This window comes from Manis javanica, chromosome 11, assembly GCF_040802235.1.
Source record: "Manis javanica isolate MJ-LG chromosome 11, MJ_LKY, whole genome shotgun sequence".
In the NCBI taxonomy this organism is placed as follows: domain Eukaryota; kingdom Metazoa; phylum Chordata; class Mammalia; order Pholidota; family Manidae; genus Manis; species Manis javanica.
This window is the reverse complement of record NC_133166.1, coordinates 117,330,078-117,353,377: the sequence shown is the minus strand read 5'-3', so window position 1 is coordinate 117,353,377 and position 23,300 is coordinate 117,330,078. Positions and strand designations below refer to the sequence as shown.

The window sequence follows — 23,300 nt, the reverse complement described above, 5'->3', positions numbered from 1 at the left end:
GGCTTTTTAGAAGTCTTCCTGCCCCTTCACAGCCACTTGGCCTACCTATCCAACCCACTTCCTGTATCTTGTTATCTTATGGTCTGTGACCAGCCCCATGCAAAAACACATTTGTAGCCGTTACTATACTAAACGTGCATGCAGTTCCTCCAAGATCTGCAATAGTTCAAGGGAGTGGCTCTAGGAAGTACAGGACTAAGAGGAGACAGGGAACCTGGCCCTGAATTCTGTGCCAGTTGAATTTTAGGGAATTAGTATGGAAGACTGGGGTTTTTAGAAGCTAACCTCAGTTTCAAGCCCCTGACAATGTGCAGATTAAGAACAGGCAATCCCAATTTCCTTCTAACTTCTGGGCCCCACTTAGCTAAAAGTCAGCATTTGCATATAGTCTTCACTAAATGAGGTTGAACTTTTCTTTTCCCTCCTTGGCTTACAGTGGGAAACTGAGGTCTTCCTTAGCTGGTTGGGGGAACCCCCCAGGTAGGGAGCACATACCCCCTATTCAAGAAACTTAAGAAAAGCTGGTAGGAATGAGAAAAGGAGACTTTCATTTGCTCAAGGGGGCTAGCTTGCCAGTGCCTGGTTGTTGTAGAACTAGAAACTCTGTGCCCTCTGCCCCCTTCCTGGGGAAGGGGGAAATCTCCCATCAGGCTGCCAAAAAGCCGCCCCGATTCAGGTCAGTCAGATTTCCTTGTGCCCTCATATTCCAGCTGACCCTGGCTCAGATTTTCTGACCTTGATTAACCTAGTTATTTTCTTCTTGCAGCAGATTGAGTTTTTCTTTTAACGAGCACGTTATGTTATTTGAGTTAGGAGAGGGCATAGCCTCACACTCACAGAGTCAACTACAGTGAGATGGGGAAGCTTGGGACCAGAGGCTGGGGGCTGTTAGTGAGAGATGCTTATGGAATTAGAATGTGTGGTTGAGGTGCCCTGATGTGCTAACATCCAAAACCAAGGTGTTAACTCTTTTTTGTTAACCCTGGGATCCCCTCAGGAATCTTTTGTTTGTTTGTTTTTTATTTTGGTATCATTACTCTACAATTACATGAGGAACATTATGTTTACTAGACTCCCCCCATTATCAAGTTCTTCCCACATTCCCCATTGCAGTCATTGTCCATTAGCGTAGTAAGATGTTGTAGAATCACTACTTGTCTTCTGTGTTGCACATCCCTCCCCATGCCCCCCCCACATTAATTGTAATGCCCCCTTTCTTTCTCCCCCACCCCTTATCCCTCCCTTCCCACCCATCCCCAGTCCTTTTCCCTTTGGTAACTGTTAGTCCATTCTTGGGTTCTGTGACTCTGCTGCTGTTTTGTTCCTTCAGTTTTTCCTTTGTTCTTATACTCCACATATGAGTGAAATCATTTGGTACTTGTCTTTCTCTGCCTGGCTTATTCCACTGAGCATAATACCCTCTAGCTCCATCCATGTTGTTGCAAATGGTAGGATTTGTTTTCTTCTTGTGACTGAATAATATTCCATTGTGTATATGTACCACATTTTCTTTATCCATTCATCTACTGATGGACACTTAGGTTGTTTCCATTTCTCAGCTATTGTAAATAGTGCTGCGATAAACATAGGCGTGCATTTGTCTTTTTCAAACTGGGCTGCTGCATTCTTAGGGTAAATTCCTGGAAGTGGAATTCCTGGGTCAAATGGTATTTCTATTTTGAGTTTTCTGAGGAACCTCCATACTGCTTTCCACAATGGTTGAACTAATTTACATTCCCACCAGCAGTGTAGGAGGGTTCCCCTTTCTCCACAACCTCACCAACATTTGTTGTTGTTTGTCTTTTGGACAGTGGCAATCCTAACTGGTGTGAGGTGATATCTCATTGTGGTTTTAATTTGCATTTCTCTGATGATTAGCAATGTGGAGCATCTTTTCATGTGTCTGTTGGCCATCTGAATTTCTTCTTTGGAGAAGTGTCTGTTTAGCTCCTCTGCCCATTTTTTTTTTTTTTTGGTATCATTAATCTACAATTACATGAAGAACATTATGTTTACTAGACTCCCCCCATCACCAAATCCCCCCCACAAACACCATTACAGTTACTGTCCATCAGTGTAGTAAAATGCTGTAGAATCACTACTTGTCTTCTCTGTGTTGCACAGCCCTCCCCATGCCCCCTCCCCCCATTATACATGCTAATCGTAATGCCCCCTTTCTTTTTTCCCCTTCCTTATCCCTCCCTTCCCACCCATCCTCCCCAGTCCCTTTCCCTTTGGTAACTGTTAGTCCATTCTCGGGTTCTGTGATTCTGCTGCTGTTTTGTTCCTTCAGTTTTTTCTTTGTTCTTATACTCCACATATGAGTGAAATCATTTGGTACTTGTCTTTCTCCGCCTGGCTTATTTTACTGAGCATAATACCCTCTAGCTCCATCCATATTGTTGCAAATGGTAGGATTTGTTTTCTTATGTCCTCTGTCCATTTTTTAATTGGATTATTTTCATTTTGTTTGTTGAAGTGCGTGAGCTCTATATGTATTTTGGATGTCAACCCTTTATCGGATCTGTTATTTATGAATATATTCTCCCATACTGTAGGATGCCTTTTTGTTCTAATGGTGGTGTCCTTTGCTGTACAGAAGCTTTTCAGTTTGATGTAGTCCCACTTGTTCATTTTTGCTTTTGTTTCCCTTGCCCGGGGAGATATGTTCATGAAGAAGTCACTCATGTTTATGTCTAAGAGATTTTTGCCTATGTTTTTTCTAAGAGTTTTATGGTTTCATGACTTACATTCAGGTCTTTGATCCATTTCGAATTTACTTTTGTGTATAGGGTTAGACAATGATCTAGTTTCATTCTCTTACATGTAGCTGTCCAGTTTTGCCAACACCAACTATTGAAGAGGCTGTCATTTCCCCATTGTATGTCCACAGCTCCTTTATCATATATTAATTGACCATTTATGTTTGGGTTAATATCTGACTCTCTGTTCTGTTCCACTTGTCTGTGGCTCTGTCCTTGTGCCAGTACCAAATTGTCTTGATTACTGTGGCTTTGTAGTAGAGCTTGAAGTTGAGAAGCGAGATCCCTCCTGCTTTATTCTTCCTTCTCAGGATTGCTTTGGCTGTTCAGGGTCTTTTGTGGTTCCATATGAATTTTAAAACGATTTTTTCCAGTTCGTTGAAGAATGCTGTTGGTATTTTGATAGGCATTGCATTCAATCTATAGATTGCTTTAGGCAGGATGGCCATGTTGACACCCCTCAGGAATCTTTGGTTCAAAAGAATCATTGCTGTCATCACCAGGGCTTCCCTGCTTGGAGCTTTCTGGAAGGAAGGGAAAGAGGGCTACTCTTGACATGTTGGCTCAGACCCCACAGGGTAGAAGCCAGGTTGGCCTGGGCCATTTGGTCTTTGGCACAGTCCAGCCTGCCATCATCATAATTGCCAGTCAGCCAGGCCATCTTGGTTCCCGCTTCTTTTTTCTCTCTACCTCTTCCTGACTGGCTGGAAGGCATCAGTACCAGACAAATGTAGCCCTTAAAAGCCATTTAACACACTCTTACCAAGGCCAGTCTGATTCTGGCCAAATCAGCCTGTTTAAATTCGATCCCAGCAATGATTCCCTAAGAAGGAACATTGAAGAAGCTAGCCCCCTCAGCGTTCTGGATGAGCCCAGAAAACTCCATGGTCTCCCAGGCCAAGGGGGTGTGCGCATGGGGAGGAACCTGACACTGCCTCCAGGATGCGTCTCAGTGCTGCTTCCCCTTAATTGCCCCTGAGATGGTGTGCGGGATTTTTTGCCTCTTTCATCCAGGACAACTGCTGGGCCAGGGAAGAAAGCAGGAGAAACTTGGGCTCTAACAAAAGGGAGCCAAGGTCAGAATCAGGTTCCTGAAGATTGAAAAACTTACTTCTTCTTTTTCTTTCCAGTTCACAAAAGCTCTGGGAAAAATATGTGTTCATTTCATTCCATAATCTATATCCTGAATTAGGTCTCCAGACCTCCCAACCCACCCCCCCACAAAAAAAACCCTAAAACCAAAACACAACACTAGTTCTACTCTTTGTACAAGTGAGGCCTGGAAGTTACAGGAAACCCTACCTCCAGTTCTTTGTCCCCCACAGAGGGGATGGAGTTCATTTCTGTCATCTTTTTTTGTGGAAATATATGGTTTGGAGTCCCTGATTTTGTTTCACAAAGAAAGTGTGAGTGTGTGGAGGTGGATTTGATTAAAATTGGCATCAGCTATATATAGGAGTGGCTTCTATCACCACCCCAGAGGCCCAGGAGAGAAAGTCCCACCCACTGTGCAGAGCCCTCTGACTGCTGTAAATCACAAGATGATGGGGTCCCCCTTTGGAACTCCCCCCACCCCTTCACCCAGACCAAGCTGGAGTCTGTTTTGTCACTGAACTTTAGAAGCAGCTCAGAATCTGAATATTGTGTACACGGGCTCACATTCCCTCCTTGAGAGGTGCTAACCAAAACTGGTGTGCGTTAGGGGGCTGGATTTGGGGAGGCTGCAGTAGGGGGCATGGCTGGCTGGCTTATCCAGGTGCCTATCGTGAGGGGGTAGGCGCTCCAGCCCAGCTTTTCTCCCACTGACCCTTCTTGTTTCTTTGCCCTCACCGACTTCTCAGCCCTTGGGGGATCTGGACAACTGCCCCATTCCTTTTCTTTGCCTGTTTTCTCTTTGGTAGTAAGCCTCCTTGCAGTGGCTCTGTTTGGAGGGGAGCAAGCTGAGCATGCGTGACTCCTGGTATTTTATTTTCCAGCTATTCCGTGAAGTAAGAATAATGAAGGTTTTGAATCATCCCAACATAGGTGAGAACCAGTTGTCATTCCATTTTTCTTCCTGCCCCTCACAGAGCAAGGCCCCCCTTCTCGACATGTGGTCCTTCTCTCTGAGGCACATTTCCTCTGGAGTCTGAAGTCTTCAAGGATGCCTCTGGAAAAGCCCAGCTAAAAATCCAGCTCTGCCTCTGGCACAGTATGCTTGTCCTTAGTAGTGTGGTGACCATAAGAGGAACTTGGTGAGGTGGGGTGGGAGTGGGCAAGGTAGGGAGTGTCCATCCCTGGGTCTCCCCTGGGACGAACACTCCTGCATGCCCCTGTAATGTTGGGGCTCAGTGTGTAGCCCCTGCTGCTTTTCTAACCTATGACTTGGCCTTTTCTCTTGTAGTTAAATTATTTGAAGTCATTGAAACTGAGAAGACTCTCTACCTTGTCATGGAGTATGCTAGTGGAGGTAGGTATGGGGCTGTCTCTTTCTGCTGTGCCCTACCTTCCCATCCCAGCCAGCTGACCTAGACCCTGCCCCGTCTTTTGCAGGAGAGGTGTTTGATTACCTAGTGGCTCATGGCAGGATGAAAGAAAAAGAGGCTCGAGCCAAGTTCCGCCAGGTAGGTGTGATTCCCCCTATGGAGTATGGCCTGATCTGCTTTTGGGGTTTGGCACACAGGGAGTAGCTGCCTGTCTTGTAAGTGGCCTTTGGAGGTCCTTTGGGCTTTGCTTCCTGTGTGACAGCTTAGAACTAAGTCACGGGATCACAGCCCTTCCAGCCCCTGTGGCCCACCCTCAGGTGCCCCTGGTTAACCCTTCTTCCTTCCTTTCAGATAGTGTCTGCTGTGCAGTACTGTCACCAGAAGTTTATTGTTCATAGAGACCTAAAGGTAAGGTGTGCTCTTAGCTCTTAGCCCCTGTGTCTTTGAGCCAGCAGCGCTGGGTTGTCCATCCTCCATTAACTATGACACACCATCAGGCCCTGAGTGTCTAGGAAAACTCCAGCCTTTAATTTTTTGGAGCTGATGAGGAAGCCCCTAGCTTCTGATACAGGCCTCATGACTGGACTTAGGATCCCCTCCCAGCCAGCGAGCAGAGGGCTTCTCAGTCCCTTACCTTCCAGTGCTGCCAGGCATGGCAGGTGCACCCCTGGCCCAGCTGGTCCTGGAGGCAGCCTGGTGGCCAAGCAAGGGGAGAATGGTGGTTGTTCCCACAGGTGCGCCACAGCTGCTTGGCAGGTGAGCATGCTCACTGTCACTGAGATGTCAGAGTGTGGGACTGCCTCTGAGGCTCCTGACCCTTGGTCCTCACAGACTTGACCAGAACTAACCCAGGCCTGACATGGAAGCTTTGTGTAGCTCACGGCATCTCTGGGCCTTTGGGTTCCAGCTCTCACATGGCTGCCTGTGCGACAAGCAGCCCAGCCCACACCACCCTCTTCCAGCCCAGCCACCTCACACGACTGAAGGTGCCCTGGAGCCAGTGGAGAAAGTCCTAAGACTGAAAATGAACTCCTGTTTGTTCTCCCATCACCCTCAGCTCCTTCCTTCCCACTGCCTGAGTGTGGTTCACTGGGCTCCCTGACGTCTCCCATCTTACCTCCCAGGCAGAGAACCTACTCTTGGATGCTGACATGAACATCAAGATTGCAGACTTTGGCTTCAGCAACGAATTCACTTTTGGGAACAAGCTGGATACCTTCTGTGGCAGTCCCCCTTATGCTGCCCCAGAACTCTTCCAGGGCAAAAAATACGATGGGCCTGAGGTGGATGTGTGGAGCCTGGGAGTTATCCTGTATACACTGGTCAGCGGATCCCTGCCTTTTGATGGACAGAATCTCAAGGTGGAGTGAAGCACAGGCTTAGATCATTTTTATTACTTCTCATTTCCTCTCTTAGCCTCTGATCTTACTCTTGACCTCTCACTTTTTCCATCTCTCTACATTTTTCCCAAGCCAGAGCTTTGGAAAAGGGCTTGCTAAAAGTAGCAGCAGCTAAAAGGTCCCCTGCACCCAGTGTGATAACCTTAGTTCTTTTCTCGAGGGATGAGGTAGTTGTATGTCCGTTCTCCCCTTTAAGGTGCTCAGGACTGCAAACTTCGGGCAGTCCAGCTAATGGGCACGGGGTGTTTTGACTTCACCACCTCTCTAGTGAGGTGCCTCGTCCCGGGCTCTCTGCCTCCTGCCGTAGTCCGTATGTGTCTGCCTGGACAGTCTTTAATTCTCAGAGGTGTGGACATTAGGTTGCTTCACTCGGCCGTAGAGTGATTTAAATTTCCCACCTACAGGAGCTGCGGGAGCGGGTGCTGAGGGGAAAATACCGCATTCCGTTCTACATGTCCACGGACTGTGAAAATCTGCTTAAGAAATTTCTCATTCTCAATCCTAGCAAGAGAGGCACTTTAGAGGTGAGCAGCCTAGAGCCCAGCTTGCCGGAAGGACCTGGGTTACCAGGGACACCTCCAAGCTGAGTCTCCTTCCTCCCTGCCCTTCCTGTTGCTTGCCAGCAAATCATGAAAGATCGGTGGATGAATGTGGGTCATGAAGATGATGAATTAAAGCCTTATGTGGAGCCACTCCCTGACTACAAGGACCCCCGACGAACAGGTAAGGCTGAGCTGGGCCATAAGGTTGAGCCTGCCTAGGATTCAGGACCAGTCTTAACTGTATGTCCCCCCTATGCAGAGTTGATGGTGTCCATGGGTTACACACGGGAAGAGATCCAGGACTCACTGGTGGGCCAGAGATACAACGAGGTGATGGCCACCTACCTGCTCCTGGGCTACAAGAGCTCTGAGGTGTGTGCTCCCAGCTGCATTCCCTGCCCTGGTATCTCACTGTCAGTAGCACCTCCATGCTTCTAGCATCCACTGAGGGCAGAAGCTTGTCTCTGCTGACGAATTTTAAGCCTCAGCTCTGGTGACTAAGGTTCTCTGGCCTTTGCTTCCACTTGCCTCCATCAGTGAGTTACTAAGAAAACTGGTAGGATCTGGGCCTGGGTCAGGGTTTCCATAGGGTGAGGAGATCTGGCTCAGTCTGTGTTGGTTAGACTGAGTCTCAAGTCAGTCTGACTGAATCAGTTCTGTGTTGATCTAGAAATCTTTGCATGCTTTTCCATGTCTGTGATTCTTTGTATCTGGGTTTGTGGGTGTGTGAGTCTCTGTGTCTATATGATGGGAGTCGGGAGTCTTGAGTGTTACTTTTGCATGGTGCTTGTGTCTGTATACACGTGTGTGCATCCACTCATCTGTGTGTGCATCTGAAGGCTTCATGATGTCCTTTTGCCTGTCTGGGTAACCATGCCTATGTCTTGAGGGCATAGGTTTCTCTGGGAGTGGGGTCTTGTCTCCACATGCACTCTTGTCCCACCCTTCTCTCCCCCTGGGAGTAGTGGGCTCCGTCTCCTGGTTCTCACTTGCTTACTTAGGAGGTATCTGGTTGTGGGTAGGAGAGGGGCGGAGGCATGTTCTGCGGGCATGCATATCCCTCTCTGAGGGCAGAGGCTCTCTGGGGAGGGCATGTTTTCTGCGGTGTTTGTCAGGGTCTCTCCAGGGGGCTTAGGTGCATATTGGTCTTGCAGGGGGTGTGTCTCATGTGAGCGTAGGGTGGATTTGTGGCAGGCTGGGTGGTATGTGCAAGTGGCTCTCTGCACATCTCTTAGGCATCTCTGTGTGACTTCCGTCCTCCCTTTTCCGTTCTTTTATTTTTTAAGAGCAGCGAGCTCTGTGAAGTTTTTTTTTTAATGTATAATATAGTTGATATACAATATTATATTGGTTTCAGGTGTACAACATAGTGATTCAACAAGTAAATACATTACAGAATGCTTACCATGATAAGTATAGTTACCAGCTGTCAGCATACAAAGACATTAAAATATTATTGACTCTATTTCCTACACTGTACTTTGATCTCTGTGACTGACTTATTTTATGATTGGGAGTTTGTACCTCTTCATCCCCTTCGTGCATTTCACCCAACTCCCTGTCCCTTCCCTTCTCTGTTTTCTGTTCTGTTCTCAGCTGGAGGGTGACACCATCACCTTGAAGCCCCGGCCTTCCACTGATCTGACCAATAGCAGTGCCCCTTCTCCTTCCCACAAGGTCCAGCGCAGTGTCTCAGCCAACCCCAAGCAGCGACGCTTCAGCGACCAGGGTAAGTGCTGTCAGGAGTTATAGGTGGGGTATTCACCCCTCTCCTGAGAGGGCACCGGCTCTAGGGGCTTTGGATAACATCGCTGAGTTTCAGACCCAGTCCAGCCGCTAACTAGTAGCATAGCCTTGGGCAAGTCACTTGACTTCCCTCTGCCTCTAAATGGTTTGCTGGGTTTCTGGCAAAACTGTAGGAGAGCACTGTGCGCGTGGTGGCTCACAGCAGGCCCCCCACCCTTACTCGTTCCCACCGTCCCTCTGGTCCAGCAGCTGGTCCTGCCATCCCCACCTCTAATTCCTACTCTAAGAAGACTCAGAGTAACAACGCAGAAAATAAGCGGCCTGAGGAGGACCGGGAGTCGGGGCGGAAGGCCAGCAGCACAGCCAAAGTGCCTGCCAGTCCCCTGCCCGGCCTGGAGAGGAAGAAGACCACCCCCACCCCCTCCACGGTGAGCCTCGCCCAGCCTCCCTTCTGCAGCTCCCTCCCTTCCTGGGCTCCACCCTCAGGGGCCTGTCCTCCCCAGGCAGCTCTCCTCTAACCCAGCCCCAGCTCCCTTTGGCTGCCTGCCTGACCCTCCCTCCGGGGCCACTGCTGCTGGCTGTAGAAAGCCCCCAGGAACCCAAAGCACAGTCCTTTCTCTTCCCTTCCCCTGTGTGCTTGTGCTGGAGGTGGAGGGGAAGCAGGTGCTGTGAACCTGCCAGTGGTGCTATGAACATGCCAGTAGAACTCTTTGGTTTTCTGTGATACAGCTCTGCCCCTTATTCCCCACAGAATAGCATCCTTTCCACCAGCACAAATCGAAGCAGGAATTCCCCACTTTTGGAGAGGGCCAGCCTTGGCCAGGCCTCCATCCAGAACGGCAAAGACAGGTGAGCTGCCTGCCATATTCCCCAGGAGCCACCTCTCACCGCAGTGATGTCTGTCAGCAGCACCACCTCCCCACCTTGCTCCCTGGAGTTCCGTCCCGGCTCTGTCCAGTCCAGCTTTCCACCCACCGGCCCCTCCTCCCTGCTCTCCACACCCACCTCTACCCGTCTCCCCTTCCCGTGCTCCCGTGACCACTCTGGTGGGCGTTTCCAGATGATACTCCACGGTCATCCCAGCTGCCTTCTTGCTGCTTGACCGCAGCCGGAGCATGGCAGCTCTGCGCCCCCAGGCATCAGTGCCTGAGGCTTTGCTGTGCAGGCCCCCCGCCCAGGGCAGAACCAAGCCTACCTGAGGGCTGTACACACTGAGGGTGACTCTGACCGTGCCCGTGAGAACAGAGCTCCCTTAGCCTTGACTCTCAGCATCTTGGTCGTGTCACATTCCTGGCTCTGCCTCTTCTGAGCTTAATGAAAAGTCCCCTTAGCAACGCCGTGCCTTGCTCTTGGAGTTCCTAGGAGACCAGTGCAGCCCGGACGCAGTCGGATTTTTCCTGCACTGGTGGTTTCCTCCTCCGGGCACTGGCCCGCCTTGCCTTCCTTATCCTGCCTTCCACTTCCCAGACTTTCTCAGCTCTGACTTGCCTTCAGCTGCTGCTCCAGGGCCTGACCTGCATCCTGCCAAGGTTCCCTAGCTGCGGCCCTTCCCGCCCTGCCCTTGCTTCCCTAACCCAAGCCTCCTGCCCCCGCCCCACCCCTAACCCAGGCCTCTCCGCTGCTTTTGTCTCCTAGCCTAACCATGCCAGGGTCCCGGGCCTCCACGGCTTCTGCTTCTGCCGCAGTCTCTGCGGCCCGACCCCGCCAGCACCAGAAATCCATGTCGGCCTCCGTGCACCCCAACAAGGCCACTGGGCTGCCCCCCACGGACAGTAACTGTGAGGTGCCGCGGCCCAGGCAAGTGTGCTGGGGCAGCAGGTGTACCAGCTGCCCTCAGCCTGCCCCACCCTCTACCCGCTACTACTACTTTCTCCCTGGGGATGCTGCTCTGTTCTTGTCATCGTAGACACAAGAACTGGCCCTGTCCCCTGTAGTCAGGAAGCGGAGGGAACAAAAAATAGCTTAATGCCCCTCTTTTCCTCCAGTTCTCCCTCTCAGAACAGATATGCAAGAAGCCATCCTGAGGCTCCAGGAGGAAGCCTTCTTGTTTTGAGCCTTCCTGGACCTCCTTAGGACCCCAGGGACAGGCAGCACCAAAGGGAGTCAGTCCCTGAGGGTTGGTCAACACTGTCCTCTTGAGGTTCCAGTCTGCCTGGGTCACAGGGAGCCACTTCTCTCCAGCTTGTACTGCTGTCCATACATGGCCTTCCTTGCCTCCTTCCCTCCCCCAAACCATCTCCGTCCACCTCCACCCAGATGTCTTCCTTACCAGTGTCCTCAGTGGTCACACCCTGCCCTTCTGTGTCCTCTGTGATGGCTGCTGTGCCCTGGCATCCCCCCTCCCTGTTCCCACCCCAGGGTACTGCAGATGCTTGGTGGTGATGGCTTTCTGTGCCCTGATGCATTTCCCTCGCCCCCCCCCCAACCTCTTTTCCCACAGCACAGCCCCCCAGCGTGTCCCTGTCGCCTCCCCTTCCGCCCACAACATCAGCAGCAGTGGTGGAGCCCCAGACCGAACTAATTTCCCCCGGGGTGTGTCCAGTCGAAGCACCTTCCATGCTGGGCAGCTCCGACAGGTGCGGGACCAGCAGAATTTGCCCTACGGTGTGACCCCAGCCTCTCCCTCTGGCAATAGCCAGGGCCGGCGGGGGGCCTCGGGAAGCATCTTCAGCAAATTTACCTCCAAATTTGTACGCAGGTGAGTAGGGGCTTAGGGTGGGAGAGGCTGAGGTAGGCCTTCCTGCCTGGCTGGGGCCAGGGACATGTGGAACTCAGCTTGGGTCCTGGAGTTAGGAAAGGCCTTGGGAAGCCTAAGAAATTGGGTTTTCGTCAGCACCTCATGTTCCCAGACCCACCAGTCCGTCCCTCTCAGGTTCTCCCCATCTCCTGTACACACCCCTAGTTCTCTGGCCTCAAGCAGATGGCCGATGCCGCCTCCTCTCTAGGAGAGTGTGAACTCAGATGCTAAAATAAAAGCCCCCCTCTTCTCTCCTGGGTTCCCATGGAAACTTATATTTGGTGACGCAGCTGCAAAGTCATGAGGCCTGAGCCAGGCTGGGCCGGCAAGGAGTTTTTCCTGGCCTCTTGTCTCACCCCCTCTGACCTCCACCCCCCCACCACCAACCCACCCAGTAGGTTGGGTCTAGCTGCAGCCATTCCCCTCTGCCAAGGCCATGTTCTTTAGCACCAGGGGTTGCCAGGATGAAGGCCATAAATGAAAGAGCTGGTGGCGAGCATGGCCCCCTCCTCCCTCAGTCTGGCACACTGATGCTTTCCTATGTGGTGACCAGGGTAGGGGTTCTGTTCCTGAGGTTTCTCACACCTGGCCCCGACCACCCAAGAGGGACAGCTTCCTCCATTGTTGAGGTGCCTCCAGCCGTCCGGCCTCTTGGGGTGCTCCTTATCTCCAGCTCACCACTTCCTCTGCCACCTTAGTGTAGCTCAGGAAGCAGCAGGGGGCTTGGAGAGAGCAGGCTTGCCTGCCTTTCCTTCTGCTCCCACTGAAGCTGGAGGAGCCAAAAGCCGTGCCCCTTTCCAGCCTGGAATGCAGGGGCCGGGCTTCAGGGAGGGGCGTGAGCAGACCAGGGTGGCTGGGACTCTAGTCTCGCTGAGCGGCTCTTCCACAAATGGGGTGACCCTTGAACCTGTAAAGCCCACTCCCCACCCGCTTATCCACATACTGTCTTGTGGGTTTTTTTTTTATTTCTTTTTTTATTTTGTCTTTTTTTGTTTGTTTTTTTAGAAATCTGTCTTTCAGGTTTGCCAGAAGGTAGGCGTTGAGCCCGCTGTGTGTGTGTCTGTGTCCTGTGTCCTGCCTCCATCACTAACTCCCCTTTCTGGCTCTTGCTCCCTCCTCCATCTGCTAACCATGTCTGTGTAGCCCTCTCTGCCATCTTAAAGGGGTGAAGACTGCCTCTGGCTAGGGGCCACACCAGGCCATGTTTGCCCACTCAGTAGGCTTTGTAAATGGTGGACCTGTTGCCAGGCAAGGCAGACCTTCTCAGGGAATTCTCCCTTTAAGATTGTCTCCTACCCCCACACCCACCCCAGCCCCAGGGTTTGGTCACAAGCATTGGTTCCTTTCCTGGCCCTTTCCCCTGGCCGTGCATGTGCTGAGAAGAGGAAGAGGCTCCTCTGGGGCTGAAGGTGCATCTGGGATGCATCTCATTCTGGGTCTCCTGGGCGTCCCCTTCTCTGGTCCTATCAACTCAGGGCTTTGTCACCTCTTGCCCCTGCCCTACAGATGTCAGGACTTTGGAGATACTACAGGGACTCTGCGGTCCCAAGGCTGCCGTGGCCTCTTCAGGCTCAAGGAGCCTTTGCCTCACGAGTGGGCACAGCGCCCCCTTCTGGCTCCTCCTGCACAACTAGGCCCACCTACCCCACACACCCCCAAAACCTCCTGCCTGCAGCAGTATCTGGATGAATGAAGCTGCCTCACTGGGCTGCGTTCTCCGGATATGCCTGTGGCTTCCAAAGAGCCAGGAGCTGGGATGTTCCAGGGCTGGGCCTTCTACCCCTGAGCCCTGGTGAAACACTGGGAGACAAACCCTACCACCACTAACCACCACTCAGGCCTCTCTCTTCCTCGGCAAGATCCTGGCTCTGGCACCCCTGACTTTGTCTTCAACCTCTCTGGGGGCCTGGGGGGGCCACATACAAAGCTGAAGACCAGAGGCCAGGTTGGGAACACTGGTTTCCCAAGGCTGGCAGCCCAGGCCCTGTTCTCGGGCTGGGACACCTGGCAGGTACTTTAGTGTCCCAACTGACAGAAATGGTCAAGATGGGGTCTTCAGGCTTTCCCCCTCCACCCACTGCTCCCCACCCAGTTCCTCACTGCATGGCTGGCTGTTGACTCATGGGGCCCCAGTGGGGGACTGCCCTGCAGGGTGCCTCCGCCCATAGGGCAGGAGCCAGGTAGGGCCGGAGAGAGCAGCAGGCTCCTTCCCTGGCACAGCCCGGCTCCCTGCTCATGATGCGCTGGTTTGCATTCGTGTGTCTGTTGTGTCTTTGTGCTCCTTTTACATGTGCTGCTGCTTTCTCTCCTCCTCACATCCCTGCTCTCCTCTGCAACCCCCAATTTCCCGGCTCCTGGAGCCCATCTTTCAGCCAGGAACTGGAGAAGCCGCTCAGCGGGGCCAGACCTCTTCCCCATGCACACTCCCGAGGTGTCTGTCCTGCCCTGCCCTCCGTCCTCCCTTCTGTACAAGCAGATGGCCCAGCAGCCTAGAAGGCAAGGGAGTTATGAGGGAAGCAGGCTTGTCCACAGCTGGCCTCAGGGCCTTTCTCGTGCAGACTCCGGCCCCAGGCCCCCGACCACACGCATCCTCAGCAGTGCCAGTGCTTGGTGCTTCCAGCCTCCTTAGAGAGGCCTGTAGCTATGCTTTCAGCCCTTCTCTCCAAGAGGACTGCTGTTCTGAGACCCAGGATGCCAGTGCTGAGGACCCACCAGCAGCACGAGCCTGGCGGTGGGCCGGCGGGGAGCTGCCTCCTGCTGCGGCTGTGTGCTCCACGGGTGCCTGCACATCCGTGCTCTCCTCCTCCCCCAGCAGAGGCGCCTTCTCCCTGGCACAGATCTCTGGGGGTGGGAGGGAACAGGCTCTGTGCTGGGCTCCCTTTTGGAAAGGGACAGTCGAGCTGCCAATGTGAGGTACCACAGAGCCATGTTGGTCTGTCAGGTGATGGGCAGGTGGCCTTTGGGCTTGGGGCCTGCACACCCACCAGTGGTACCTCCCCAGACCCACCCTCGTGAGGTCTGTGGTGGTGGAAGGAGCGAGAGGTCCCAGCACTAAACTCTCCCTCGCTCTGTTTTTTGAGGAACCTGAATGAACCTGAAAGCAAAGACCGTGTGGAGACGCTCAGGTGAGAGGCTGGAGCCAGCACTGGCCCTGCCTGAGCTGCCGGGCTTTCCACGAGCCTCCTGTTCCTCTCTGCCTTCTGTCACCTGGCTGTTCCTCCAGTGGTTCTGCCCTGTCCCCACCCTCTTGGGGTCTCCCTTTCCTCAGAGAATCCCCACACCCCAGCTGCAGTAGGTGTAGGTCCTTCTCAGTTCTGGTGCACTCTGGAGGCGAGAGCCCCGGGCTGGGCAGCTGGGGCCGCAGATTCCTCCACATTGACCACCTCCCCCCCTTTCTGTGCCTCAGACGCTTTCTGTCCAGTCTGCAAACTGCTTGGGGCTCTTGAGCATGTGCTCCCACCTTCCCTGACTCTTCTCTGTCCTGAGGTGCAGGACTGCCCAGCCCCTCACCCTCCATCCGCTTCCCACACCAGGTCTAACACCCCCTCTTCCAGAGTTGTTGCCTCCTGGGCGCCCTCCCGCTCTCCTCTGGTCTCAGGGTCTGCCAGCCAGGGTGGCTCTCCCGTGGGTGGGGTGTCCCAGCCCCGACCTAGCACTGCCTCTGCCCTTTTTGCAGACCTCACGTGGTGGGAGGTGGAGGCAACGACAAAGAAAAGGAGGAGTTTCGGGAGGCCAAACCGCGCTCGCTACGCTTCACTTGGAGTATGAAGACTACGAGCTCCATGGAGCCCAATGAGATGATGCGGGAGATCCGCAAGGTGCTGGACGCAAACAGCTGCCAGAGCGAGCTGCATGAGAGGTACATGCTGCTGTGCATGCACGGCACGCCGGGCCACGAGAACTTTGTGCAGTGGGAGATGGAGGTGTGCAAACTGCCGCGGCTGTCTCTCAACGGTGTTCGGTTTAAGCGGATATCGGGCACTTCCATGGCCTTCAAGAACATTGCCTCCAAAATAGCCAACGAGCTCAAGCTTTAACAGGCTGCCAGGAGCGGGGTGGCGATGGAGGCGGGCCAGCTGGACTTAGCTGCTGGGACCGGTGCTCCAGCCCCGCGGAGACTGCGGAGATGGGTTGGTGTGTCTCCCCCTGCTGGCACTTCTCCCCTCCCCACCCTTCTCAGTTGTTTCTTCCATGTTTGTGGGGGACAGGCGATGGTTCTTTCCCCCCAACAGTTACCCCTGCCCAGAAATTCCCCCTTTCCCCTTCTCCCCCACAGGAGGCCAAGGAAGGGGGAGGGGCAGGGCTCCCCCTCGGTACTGCGGTTGCACAGAGTATTTCGCCTAAACCAAGAAATTTTTTATTACCAAAAAGAAAAAAGAAAAAAAAAATCCCAGCGGCCACCTTTCCTCCCTGCCCCATTGGGACAGTTGAGACTGGATCTGTGGGGTTTCCCAGGAGGGTGGCTCAGGGCTGGAACACTCTCAGGCAAGAGTGGTGGAGCTCCCCGTCAGGCCCTCCGCCAGGCCCACTTTGGGCTTCTCCCCTCCCCTCCCCTCTCCTCCTTTCCCCCCAAACCACCAGAGGTGGCCTTCCCCTGACCTCAGGCCCCTGGGCCATGGCCCGGGAGGCAGGGCACTGTGCGGCCCTGAGGTGGTGGGGCTGGCGGCGAGGCACGGGGCTCTGGCGCCCTCCACACTGCACCCTCTGCCCCCCTTCCCTGGAGCTGGGCATTTCCTTTCACAAGCTGCTGTGGGGACTTTTGTTCCCCTCCTCAAGTCTGTGCCATCTTCTCCCACCCTCTCCTGGGTGGAAAGCAGAGCTGACCCCTGGGCCGGGTGAGGGGAGGGGACTGCAGGGCAGATGGGCTCCTGGGCTCCTCAGCCCCCAGGGGGCCACCGCCCAGGCTGCTAGTGTCTGCGACAGGGACGCTGGGCATTCTCCATTGTGGGAGAGCCTTTGTCTGAAAGCACAGCCCCTCGCCGTGCCTCTCCCCACTGCCCTCCCTTCATTGGCATTAATCTGGGCACCAGCTAGTTCCTTAGCAGTGACTTCCCTGCCCACTCCCCTCTCGGCCTGGCCTTTCCTTCCTGACACTGTCGCCCCTCCTCTCAGGAGACACTGCCCAGGGCCTCCATGGCTGCCTGACGGGAGGCTGGATAGGGCAGCAGGGCTGGGAGCGGCTGCCCCCACCGGTTCGGGGGACAGATAGGCCAAGTGACTCCCAGCTTGCCCTGCGGCCAGCGTGGGAGTGGCTGGTTATGGGCGCTTGGCTGGTGGCGGCTGCTGCATCCCTTAATTTATTTCTCTGCTGTTTCTGTTCTTGAGAAATTGTGGGGGAGGGGGTCCTGCACAGAGGCTGCCCCTACCCTCACCTGAGTTGTACATTTTTTTGTGATGGGTTTTATTTTTTATTTTATTATTATTATATTTTTTTTTTTGATTTTTGATGACTTCACCCTTACTCATCACCCCTGCTCCCAGGCCAGGCTCCATGGCAAGTTGAGCCCTTGGGTCCCAGGAAGGGGCCTCACCAACCTCAGCTCTCCTGCCCCAAGCCCCGACTATGGGCCCCGGCTCCAACCAAGGGCTTCCCCTTACCACGCACCCCCCCATCTCCTGCCCTGTGGAACAGCCAGGGTGCTCCAGGGGCCCGGAGGGCATGGCTTGGCTCCCAAAGGAGGTGGTGGCTGGCGGGAGGGAGGGGGGCTCCCAGGCAAGGTGTCCCCTCCCTCTGGCTCACCCCCACCCCCACCCCGCACTTAGTTTCTCCTCTGGATCAAACACGTAATAAAGAGAATGTTTGGAATCTGAGCTGCCTCCTCCTTTCTTCTCCCAACCGGGCAGGGACCCAGTCCCATGGGCAAAATGTGGCCCAGCCCGCTTGCCTGGCAGAGGAGGACTGATTCCTGACTGGGGCCTGGGGGGAGAAAGGCTGGTGCGGGGTGGCTGCTCCCTCCCACCCTCAGGGCACAGACAAGGAGCAAAGCCCAGGGGCCTCACACCCAGAGGAAAAGAGCACTCGGTGAACTTGGGAGGTTTTATTTTTTAAAAACATTGAAAAATAAATCCATGTCTGCATATGTTCCCAGCACCCCTTCCTTTCAGCCTTTAGGCAGCAGGCAGAGTGGGCACTCTCAGAGCTCCTCAGCACTTCCCAACAGGCTCCTGAAGACAAGAGAGCGGCCCCTCCAGCTTTGCTGCTGCCTGGCCCTGAGGGACCTCTGCCCACCTCCCTCCTCCAGCCCCCTCCCTGCCTCACCCCAGACTTATTGCTAAAAGAAAAGGGAAGAACAGCCAAACTGTCCTCTGCCCATCCCCCAAGCTGTGGTCACTACCCCCTTTCCACAAAGGGCCAGGCCCGGAGGCGAAGCCCTAGCGGGCTAGGAGGCAGCCCTTCCAGTCCCAGCCAGGAAAAGAAAGTGCCCTCAGGCCAGTTCAGAAAGCCCGAGTCCCAGCCCCTGACTGGGGTGGCGGTGAAAACGGGCTCAGCTGCCAGAAATGTGCAGAACCCACAGGTCCAGGCTGGGCCCATCGGCAGCTCTAGGTCTTCAAAAGACCTGGCAAGAGCTCTAGTCCCTTCTGTCCTTGGCGAAGCCATAGGTACCCGAGGACAGCCAGCAAGGTGGTTCTGGAGCCTCTGGTTGGTGGAGGGCGTCGGCTCAGAGTGAGGGTGCTGGAGGCTCCAGGGGGGCTCCAATCAGGGCGGGTGGAGGCTGAGGGCCGGGGCGGGCACTGTGGCGAGAGGCAGCCAGACCAGGGCGGATGAGAGGTGGGGGGGGCTGGTTGGGAGCCAGCCGGGGCTGAAGGAAGCGGCCCTGCTGCAGTGGAGGGGGTTGGCGGAGCAGAGTGGGGGCTGTGGGCAAAGGGGGCCTCAGTAGTGGGGGGGGCTGGGACAGTGAGGTGGGAGGTGGAGGAGGGGGCGGTGCAGGAGGTACTGATCGGGGCACAGATGTTGAGACAGATGTAATCTGGACCTGAGAGAAGAGAAAAGTAGAACTAGGCTCAGCCACACCCTCAGCCCAGCCTATGGCCAGAGGTGGTTCCTTACCTCCGTTCTCTGAGGGTTTCTCTCACCACTTCTCACCTCATCATCTTCCTCCAGGGCTGGGGTCGGCAAGGGAGCCCCTCTCCTAGCCTCCTCCGTGGGGACTGGGGCTCCAGGGGCACCATCCTGCTCTGCCTCCCATTCCTGCAGCACCTCCTCCAGATTGAAGCGGCGCCGGTAGCTCACAAAGAAGGTCTTCACCTGGGTCAGAGTCTTGTTCCCAATCACCTCTGCAATAGCCCCAAAGTCTTTGCCATACCTACGGATGGCTGCAAGGGTCAAAAGGGCAGCAGAGTGTGAATACCCCTTAGAAACTAGTCATTTCCCTGACCCTTCCCCTCTGCCCCCAGCTCTTTGGATTTGGAGGGTGAGGAGAGATCTTGGGGCCCTCTATTCCCCCCGTTTGACCCACCTTGTACAGCCAAAAGCTGCTCATCTGTGGTCCAACGGGAGTTGAACTTGGTGTTGGCCTGGAGAGCAGGAAATAATGCATCCTTTAGACTCAAACAATATGGAAATGGAGGCCCTTCTCTCCAGGCAGAATGCCCCTTTTGTGCTCAGCCTCCAGAGAAAACCCTTTGGCACCCAAACTCATAGAGCAGCCTTACCTCTGGGGGGCGAAGTGGATCGATGCCGCCCTCCAGGGCTTGGCGGAGGCTGCTGTTGGTCTGCTTCATGCTTTGCACCTGGAAAAGGCCAGGAAACGAAGGGATTTCAAACTCTCAGCGCCAGAGAGGCCATCGACACTAACCCTTGCAGGGCCCTATTTCCCAACAAAACTTTTTGCTACCTACCACCTCTGGCTTACACCTCCCTTACAACTGCTTAGTAGGGGAGACACTGGGATTCACCCCTTTCTGCAGACCAGTTTTTTTGAAGGCCCAGAAAAGAACACCAAGTTACCCACGAGTTCAGGGAATGCAGGCAGAGGCACGCTTGCCACCTGCACCACCTCCCTTATGCCTCAGCTGCCCCCAAATTGTAGTTCCCAGCTACCGCTGCCCCCTCTGCACAGCCCTTCTAGGGCCCCCACCTGGCGCTTGAGGGAGATGAGCTGGGAATCAAGGCCTCGAAGCGTGAGGTTGGCAAGGTCCGGGCTTCCTGACACGGCAGTGAGGCCCTCGGGGCTCAGGTACATGCCTTTGGGTGGGCGCCGCCGGGTTCGCAGCGGGTGGTGGCGGTACTGAGACCCCTGGGCCTCCTTCTTCCCAGGGCCTGGGCGGGCATTCAGGGGCCGAGAGGGCAGAGGCTGCCAGGGAAAGGAGATAGGTGGGGCAGAGCCAGAGGAGAGGGCAGGTGGGCGGGCAGGCCTAGACCGGCTCTGGGACCTCACCTCTCTCTTGGGGTCTCCAGCATCCGGCTCCCCCTCACTCACAGTTCCTCGTCCTTCTTCCAGCTCATCACTGCTGACACAGGGGCCAGGAGGGAGTGAGGCAGGCCCCAGGGCTCCCCAGGAGCTTAGCTTGCCCCCTCCCAGAGCTTCCGTGGATCCCCACCTGTCTTCTTTCTCCTTTCGGCCCCCCAGCCGCCGAGCCTGTCTGTCCATCACGCTAGTCCGACTGCGGGTCTTCTTCCAAGAGTAGTAATACTTCACCAGGCTGGGAATCAGCTTGTCAGGCAGCTGGGGGCACACCAGAGACTGGAGTCCACCCAAGACTCCAGGCAGACTGGTCAGAAAGGAGGGGCTAAGGAGTACTGGTGTGTAGGGAGGGGATTTGGAGGGCGGTTTACCATCTGCTGGATCCGCTGGAAGCATTTGCCATGGAAGCCAAAGGCCTGTTCAAACAGCACCTTGTCCTCTACAGTCCACTCATCAGGGAATGGGGTGAAGTTAGCCAGGTCAGCCAATGACTTCTCCACATCGTGTTTATGCCACAGGAGCATGCCCAGTGCCTGGCCAGAGAAAGGGTACCACTCAGGCTCAGCTTTCCCCAGCACTGTCCTGCCCCCACCCCAAATCCCTGTGGGGCTAAAACTAACCTGCTCAATATTGTAGCCATGCTTCTCCTTGGCCATTGCAATGTACTTGTCAACTGCAGGGGCCGGAGGGACCAGGTCTTAGAGGAGGGGTTACAACTCCTTACCCAGGCCTGCCCAGACAGGGTATGCCCCTAGGGGGCTAGGCATCTGAGCCCCAGGGCAGAGGCTAAACCCACACACCTCAGCCTCCAGCCCACTTCTGAGAAGAGCTGGCCACAGACTGGCATGGACCCAAGCCTCCATCTCCCTGGGATCTACATGAACCTAGGATCCCACCGCACTCACGCTTGGCATCTGACACACAGTGGTTGGGTGACCACACCAGCATCCCCTTCAGTTCCTTGTTACTGTAGCGTGCAGGGCTCTCTGAAAGAGGAGCAGAGGGAGGACATTCAGATCAGATCACCCTGGTGGGGCTCGCCTGTCCCCATGGTCAGAGGGCAGAGTGAGGCCTGCAAGGTGAGGCCCAGAAGGGAAGGAGGGGCAGAAACCCAGACAGGAAGGCAAAGCAGGAAAACTATGCCACGGGGCCACCCACCCCTGCCTGCCTGCCTGTCCTTCCAGTGGGCGCCAGCCAAGGGCTCCCCCAGGTGGGGCTCAGGGCCAAGCTGTGAGCCCTCTGCTCCCCTCCCTTTGCAGCCTGTCCTGCCACTCACCAGGCTTGCACTCCGGAATTATGGCCTGGTAATTGGTTCCAACGCGGATCATGCTGTCTGTGGACCCAGGGGGAGGCAGTCAGAGGACTCCAGGGAGGGAGGACAGGAGGATGTGGCGGGGGAGGTGGCCGGCCTGGGGTTCTCCTTCCTGACCACCCAGGGCTCCCACCTGCCAGGAGGCTCACTTTTCCCTGATCTTGCCCTCAGTTACCCTCAGCCAAGAAGGTACTGGAAGAGGGACAGACCCTGCCTCGCCATAACCGATGGTGGGTGGGGGAGTGGAAGGTGGCGGAGAGGACATGGGGCCAGTTTTAGAGCCCAGGCCAAGCAGAGCCCTTTGTTCTGGCTCGGGGGTGGAGGGCTGCCCCTGGACCTGGACCACAGCCCTGCGGGGAATCCAAGGCTCCTCCCCGCCACAGGAGCCTCACGGCTCCGTGTGAAGGTCTTTCCAGCCGCTGTCCCAGCCAGACCTCAGTCCCCTGCAAGGTGGTAAGGGGCGAGGGGCCCACTCTGTGTAGGGCAGGACGCCTGAGTCCCTCAGGCACGGGGCAGGGCGGGGGAGAGCAGGGCCGCCTCCTCGGCGGCTAGGGGCCCAGCCTCCGGATTCCCCGCGCCGGCAGCCTCGGGTCTGGGGCGAAGCACGGCAGAGGCTCCAACCCAGGAGGGCAGAAACCATCAGTATAACACTCCCGTGGCCGGCAACTCGCCTCCCGCCCCACTCCGTGCCCCCCGACCGGTGCGCTTTTAACCCTAGGCCGCCGGGCTCACCGTGCGAGTGCTCCTCCTCGCTGCTGTCATCCTCCGAATGGGGGTGTCCGCCGTTGGGCGCCGTCTTGGCCCGGCTGCGGGACAGGATCCCTGAGCCCGCGCTCGGCTTCTCCATCACGGAGGGCATTACCCCGCCCAGCTGCCCCGGGGGGCGCGGGAGCCTTAGGAGAGCAGCGGTGGTTGCCGCGCTCGCCTCGAGTGCCGTGCCCGGCCCGGCCTGGAGGGGTCGCCACTCAGGCTACAAGAGGCAGGAGGTCAGCGACTAGGGCTCGGCGGAGCGGGAGCCCCTGGGGCAGCCCAGCGCTCTCCGCGACCCCCACGGGCGAGGGCGTCAGAAAAGTTTGTGCAGAAGTGGGGTACGCGGGGGATGAGCGCAAGGTCCGATGCGACAGGGGCACGCGCGCTCTGTACGCTCCACGGGATTGGGGCTCCCCCAGAGGGGTCGGGCGCCCTGCCCTCGGGGCGTCCCGGAGCTCCACCGCCCGCCTGCCCACGCAGTTCAGCGGGAGGGTGCTGCAGCGCAACTGGCGACCCCACGGTCTCTGCGCTCGTCGGCTGCACGGGGATGCCCCAATCCCCGGGCGGGGAGCCCTGCCCCGACCAGACCCCAGCCTCACAGGGCAGCTGGCGGTGCCCCGGCGCTGACTGCGGCGGCGGCGGCGGGACGGCGCGCCTGGCGCACGGCTCTGGGGCAGAGTTGCCGGGAGGCTGGCGGAGCGCACCCTTCCCGGCGCACTCGCTCTCCCTGCCGCGCTCGGGCTGCTGCCCGCCCGCTCGCCGCCGCCGCTCGCTCCTCGCGCACACAATGAAGCTGCTGGCAGGGAAGTAGTGCCGGCTGCGGCCTCAGCACCCCTCCCCCAGCCGATGCCTCCGCCAGCTGAACATCTGGCCCTGGGGTGGGAGGGAGGGCCCGGGGGCGGGGCCTAGGGGCCGGGGCTGGACCTCCAGGGGGTGGGGTCAGGACCAGGGTGGGGAGCGCTTCCTTCTGAGGGCCCCCGGGACTACCAGACTTACCCCTGGGGGAGACCCCACTGCCCCCCAGGAGCAGCCAGAGGTCAGCCCCAGCCGCGCGCACACCAGCTCCGTACACCGGTGGGCTCGGGTTACTGCCGCCTGCCCCGGGGGCCCTGAGGCCGCCTGCCCGCCCGCCCGGGTGGAGCCCAGCTTTTCCTTCCATTTCCCTTCCTGCCAAGGAACTC

At 56.1% G+C, this 23,300-nt stretch overlaps 2 protein-coding genes across 14 annotated transcripts in view; one reads left to right on the top strand and one right to left on the bottom strand.

Moving 5' to 3' along the window:
- Positions 1-17,463, top strand: part of MARK2 (microtubule affinity regulating kinase 2) — a 57,279-nt gene extending 39,816 nt beyond the window's left edge. For 2 of the 11 annotated variants that reach the window (XM_036995318.2, XM_036995323.2), the window contains exons 4-19: positions 4,739-4,787; positions 5,146-5,211; positions 5,295-5,365; positions 5,579-5,635; positions 6,352-6,588; positions 7,032-7,151; positions 7,251-7,350; positions 7,429-7,541; positions 8,766-8,898; positions 9,162-9,343; positions 9,667-9,764; positions 10,551-10,712; positions 11,356-11,613; positions 12,658-12,684; positions 14,733-14,777; positions 15,329-17,463. In XM_036995318.2, coding sequence (XP_036851213.1) covers positions 4,739-4,787; positions 5,146-5,211; positions 5,295-5,365; positions 5,579-5,635; positions 6,352-6,588; positions 7,032-7,151; positions 7,251-7,350; positions 7,429-7,541; positions 8,766-8,898; positions 9,162-9,343; positions 9,667-9,764; positions 10,551-10,712; positions 11,356-11,613; positions 12,658-12,684; positions 14,733-14,777; positions 15,329-15,689 — 2,079 coding nt within the window. In that variant the 3' untranslated portion in view covers positions 15,690-17,463. Of the gene's footprint in view, positions 1-4,738; positions 4,788-4,831; positions 4,954-5,145; positions 5,212-5,294; positions 5,366-5,578; positions 5,636-6,351; positions 6,589-7,031; positions 7,152-7,250; positions 7,351-7,428; positions 7,542-8,765; positions 8,899-9,161; positions 9,344-9,666; positions 9,765-10,550; positions 10,713-11,355; positions 11,614-12,657; positions 12,685-14,732; positions 14,778-15,328 lie in introns of all 11 variants that reach the window. The other 9 variants (XM_036995319.2, XM_017643477.3, XM_036995325.2 and 6 more) reach the window with 9 other exon arrangements.
- A 63-nt stretch (positions 17,464-17,526) lies between these two features.
- RCOR2 (REST corepressor 2) lies at positions 17,527-23,055 on the bottom strand. Of its 3 annotated transcripts, XR_012123171.1 has the most exons (13): positions 22,102-23,052; positions 21,334-21,390; positions 20,963-21,043; positions 20,678-20,730; positions 20,429-20,590; positions 20,194-20,318; positions 20,031-20,100; positions 19,731-19,946; positions 19,306-19,383; positions 19,110-19,167; positions 18,737-18,966; positions 18,257-18,626; positions 17,527-17,817 (listed from the first exon to the last, which is right to left on the bottom strand). XR_012123171.1 is itself a non-coding variant. In XM_036995329.2 (12 exons), exons 1-12 carry the CDS (start codon positions 22,226-22,228, stop codon positions 18,312-18,314), a joined length of 1,533 nt encoding a protein of 510 aa, XP_036851224.2. In that variant the 5' UTR covers positions 22,229-23,055; the 3' UTR covers positions 17,527-18,311. The 3 variants fall into 3 exon arrangements, 2 of the variants coding, with proteins under 2 accessions (XP_036851224.2, XP_036851223.2); XM_036995329.2 differs by having other exon boundaries at positions 17,527-18,626; positions 18,737-18,927; positions 22,102-23,055; XM_036995328.2 differs by having other exon boundaries at positions 17,527-18,626; positions 22,102-23,051.
- Between the last annotated feature and the right edge of the window lie 245 nt (positions 23,056-23,300).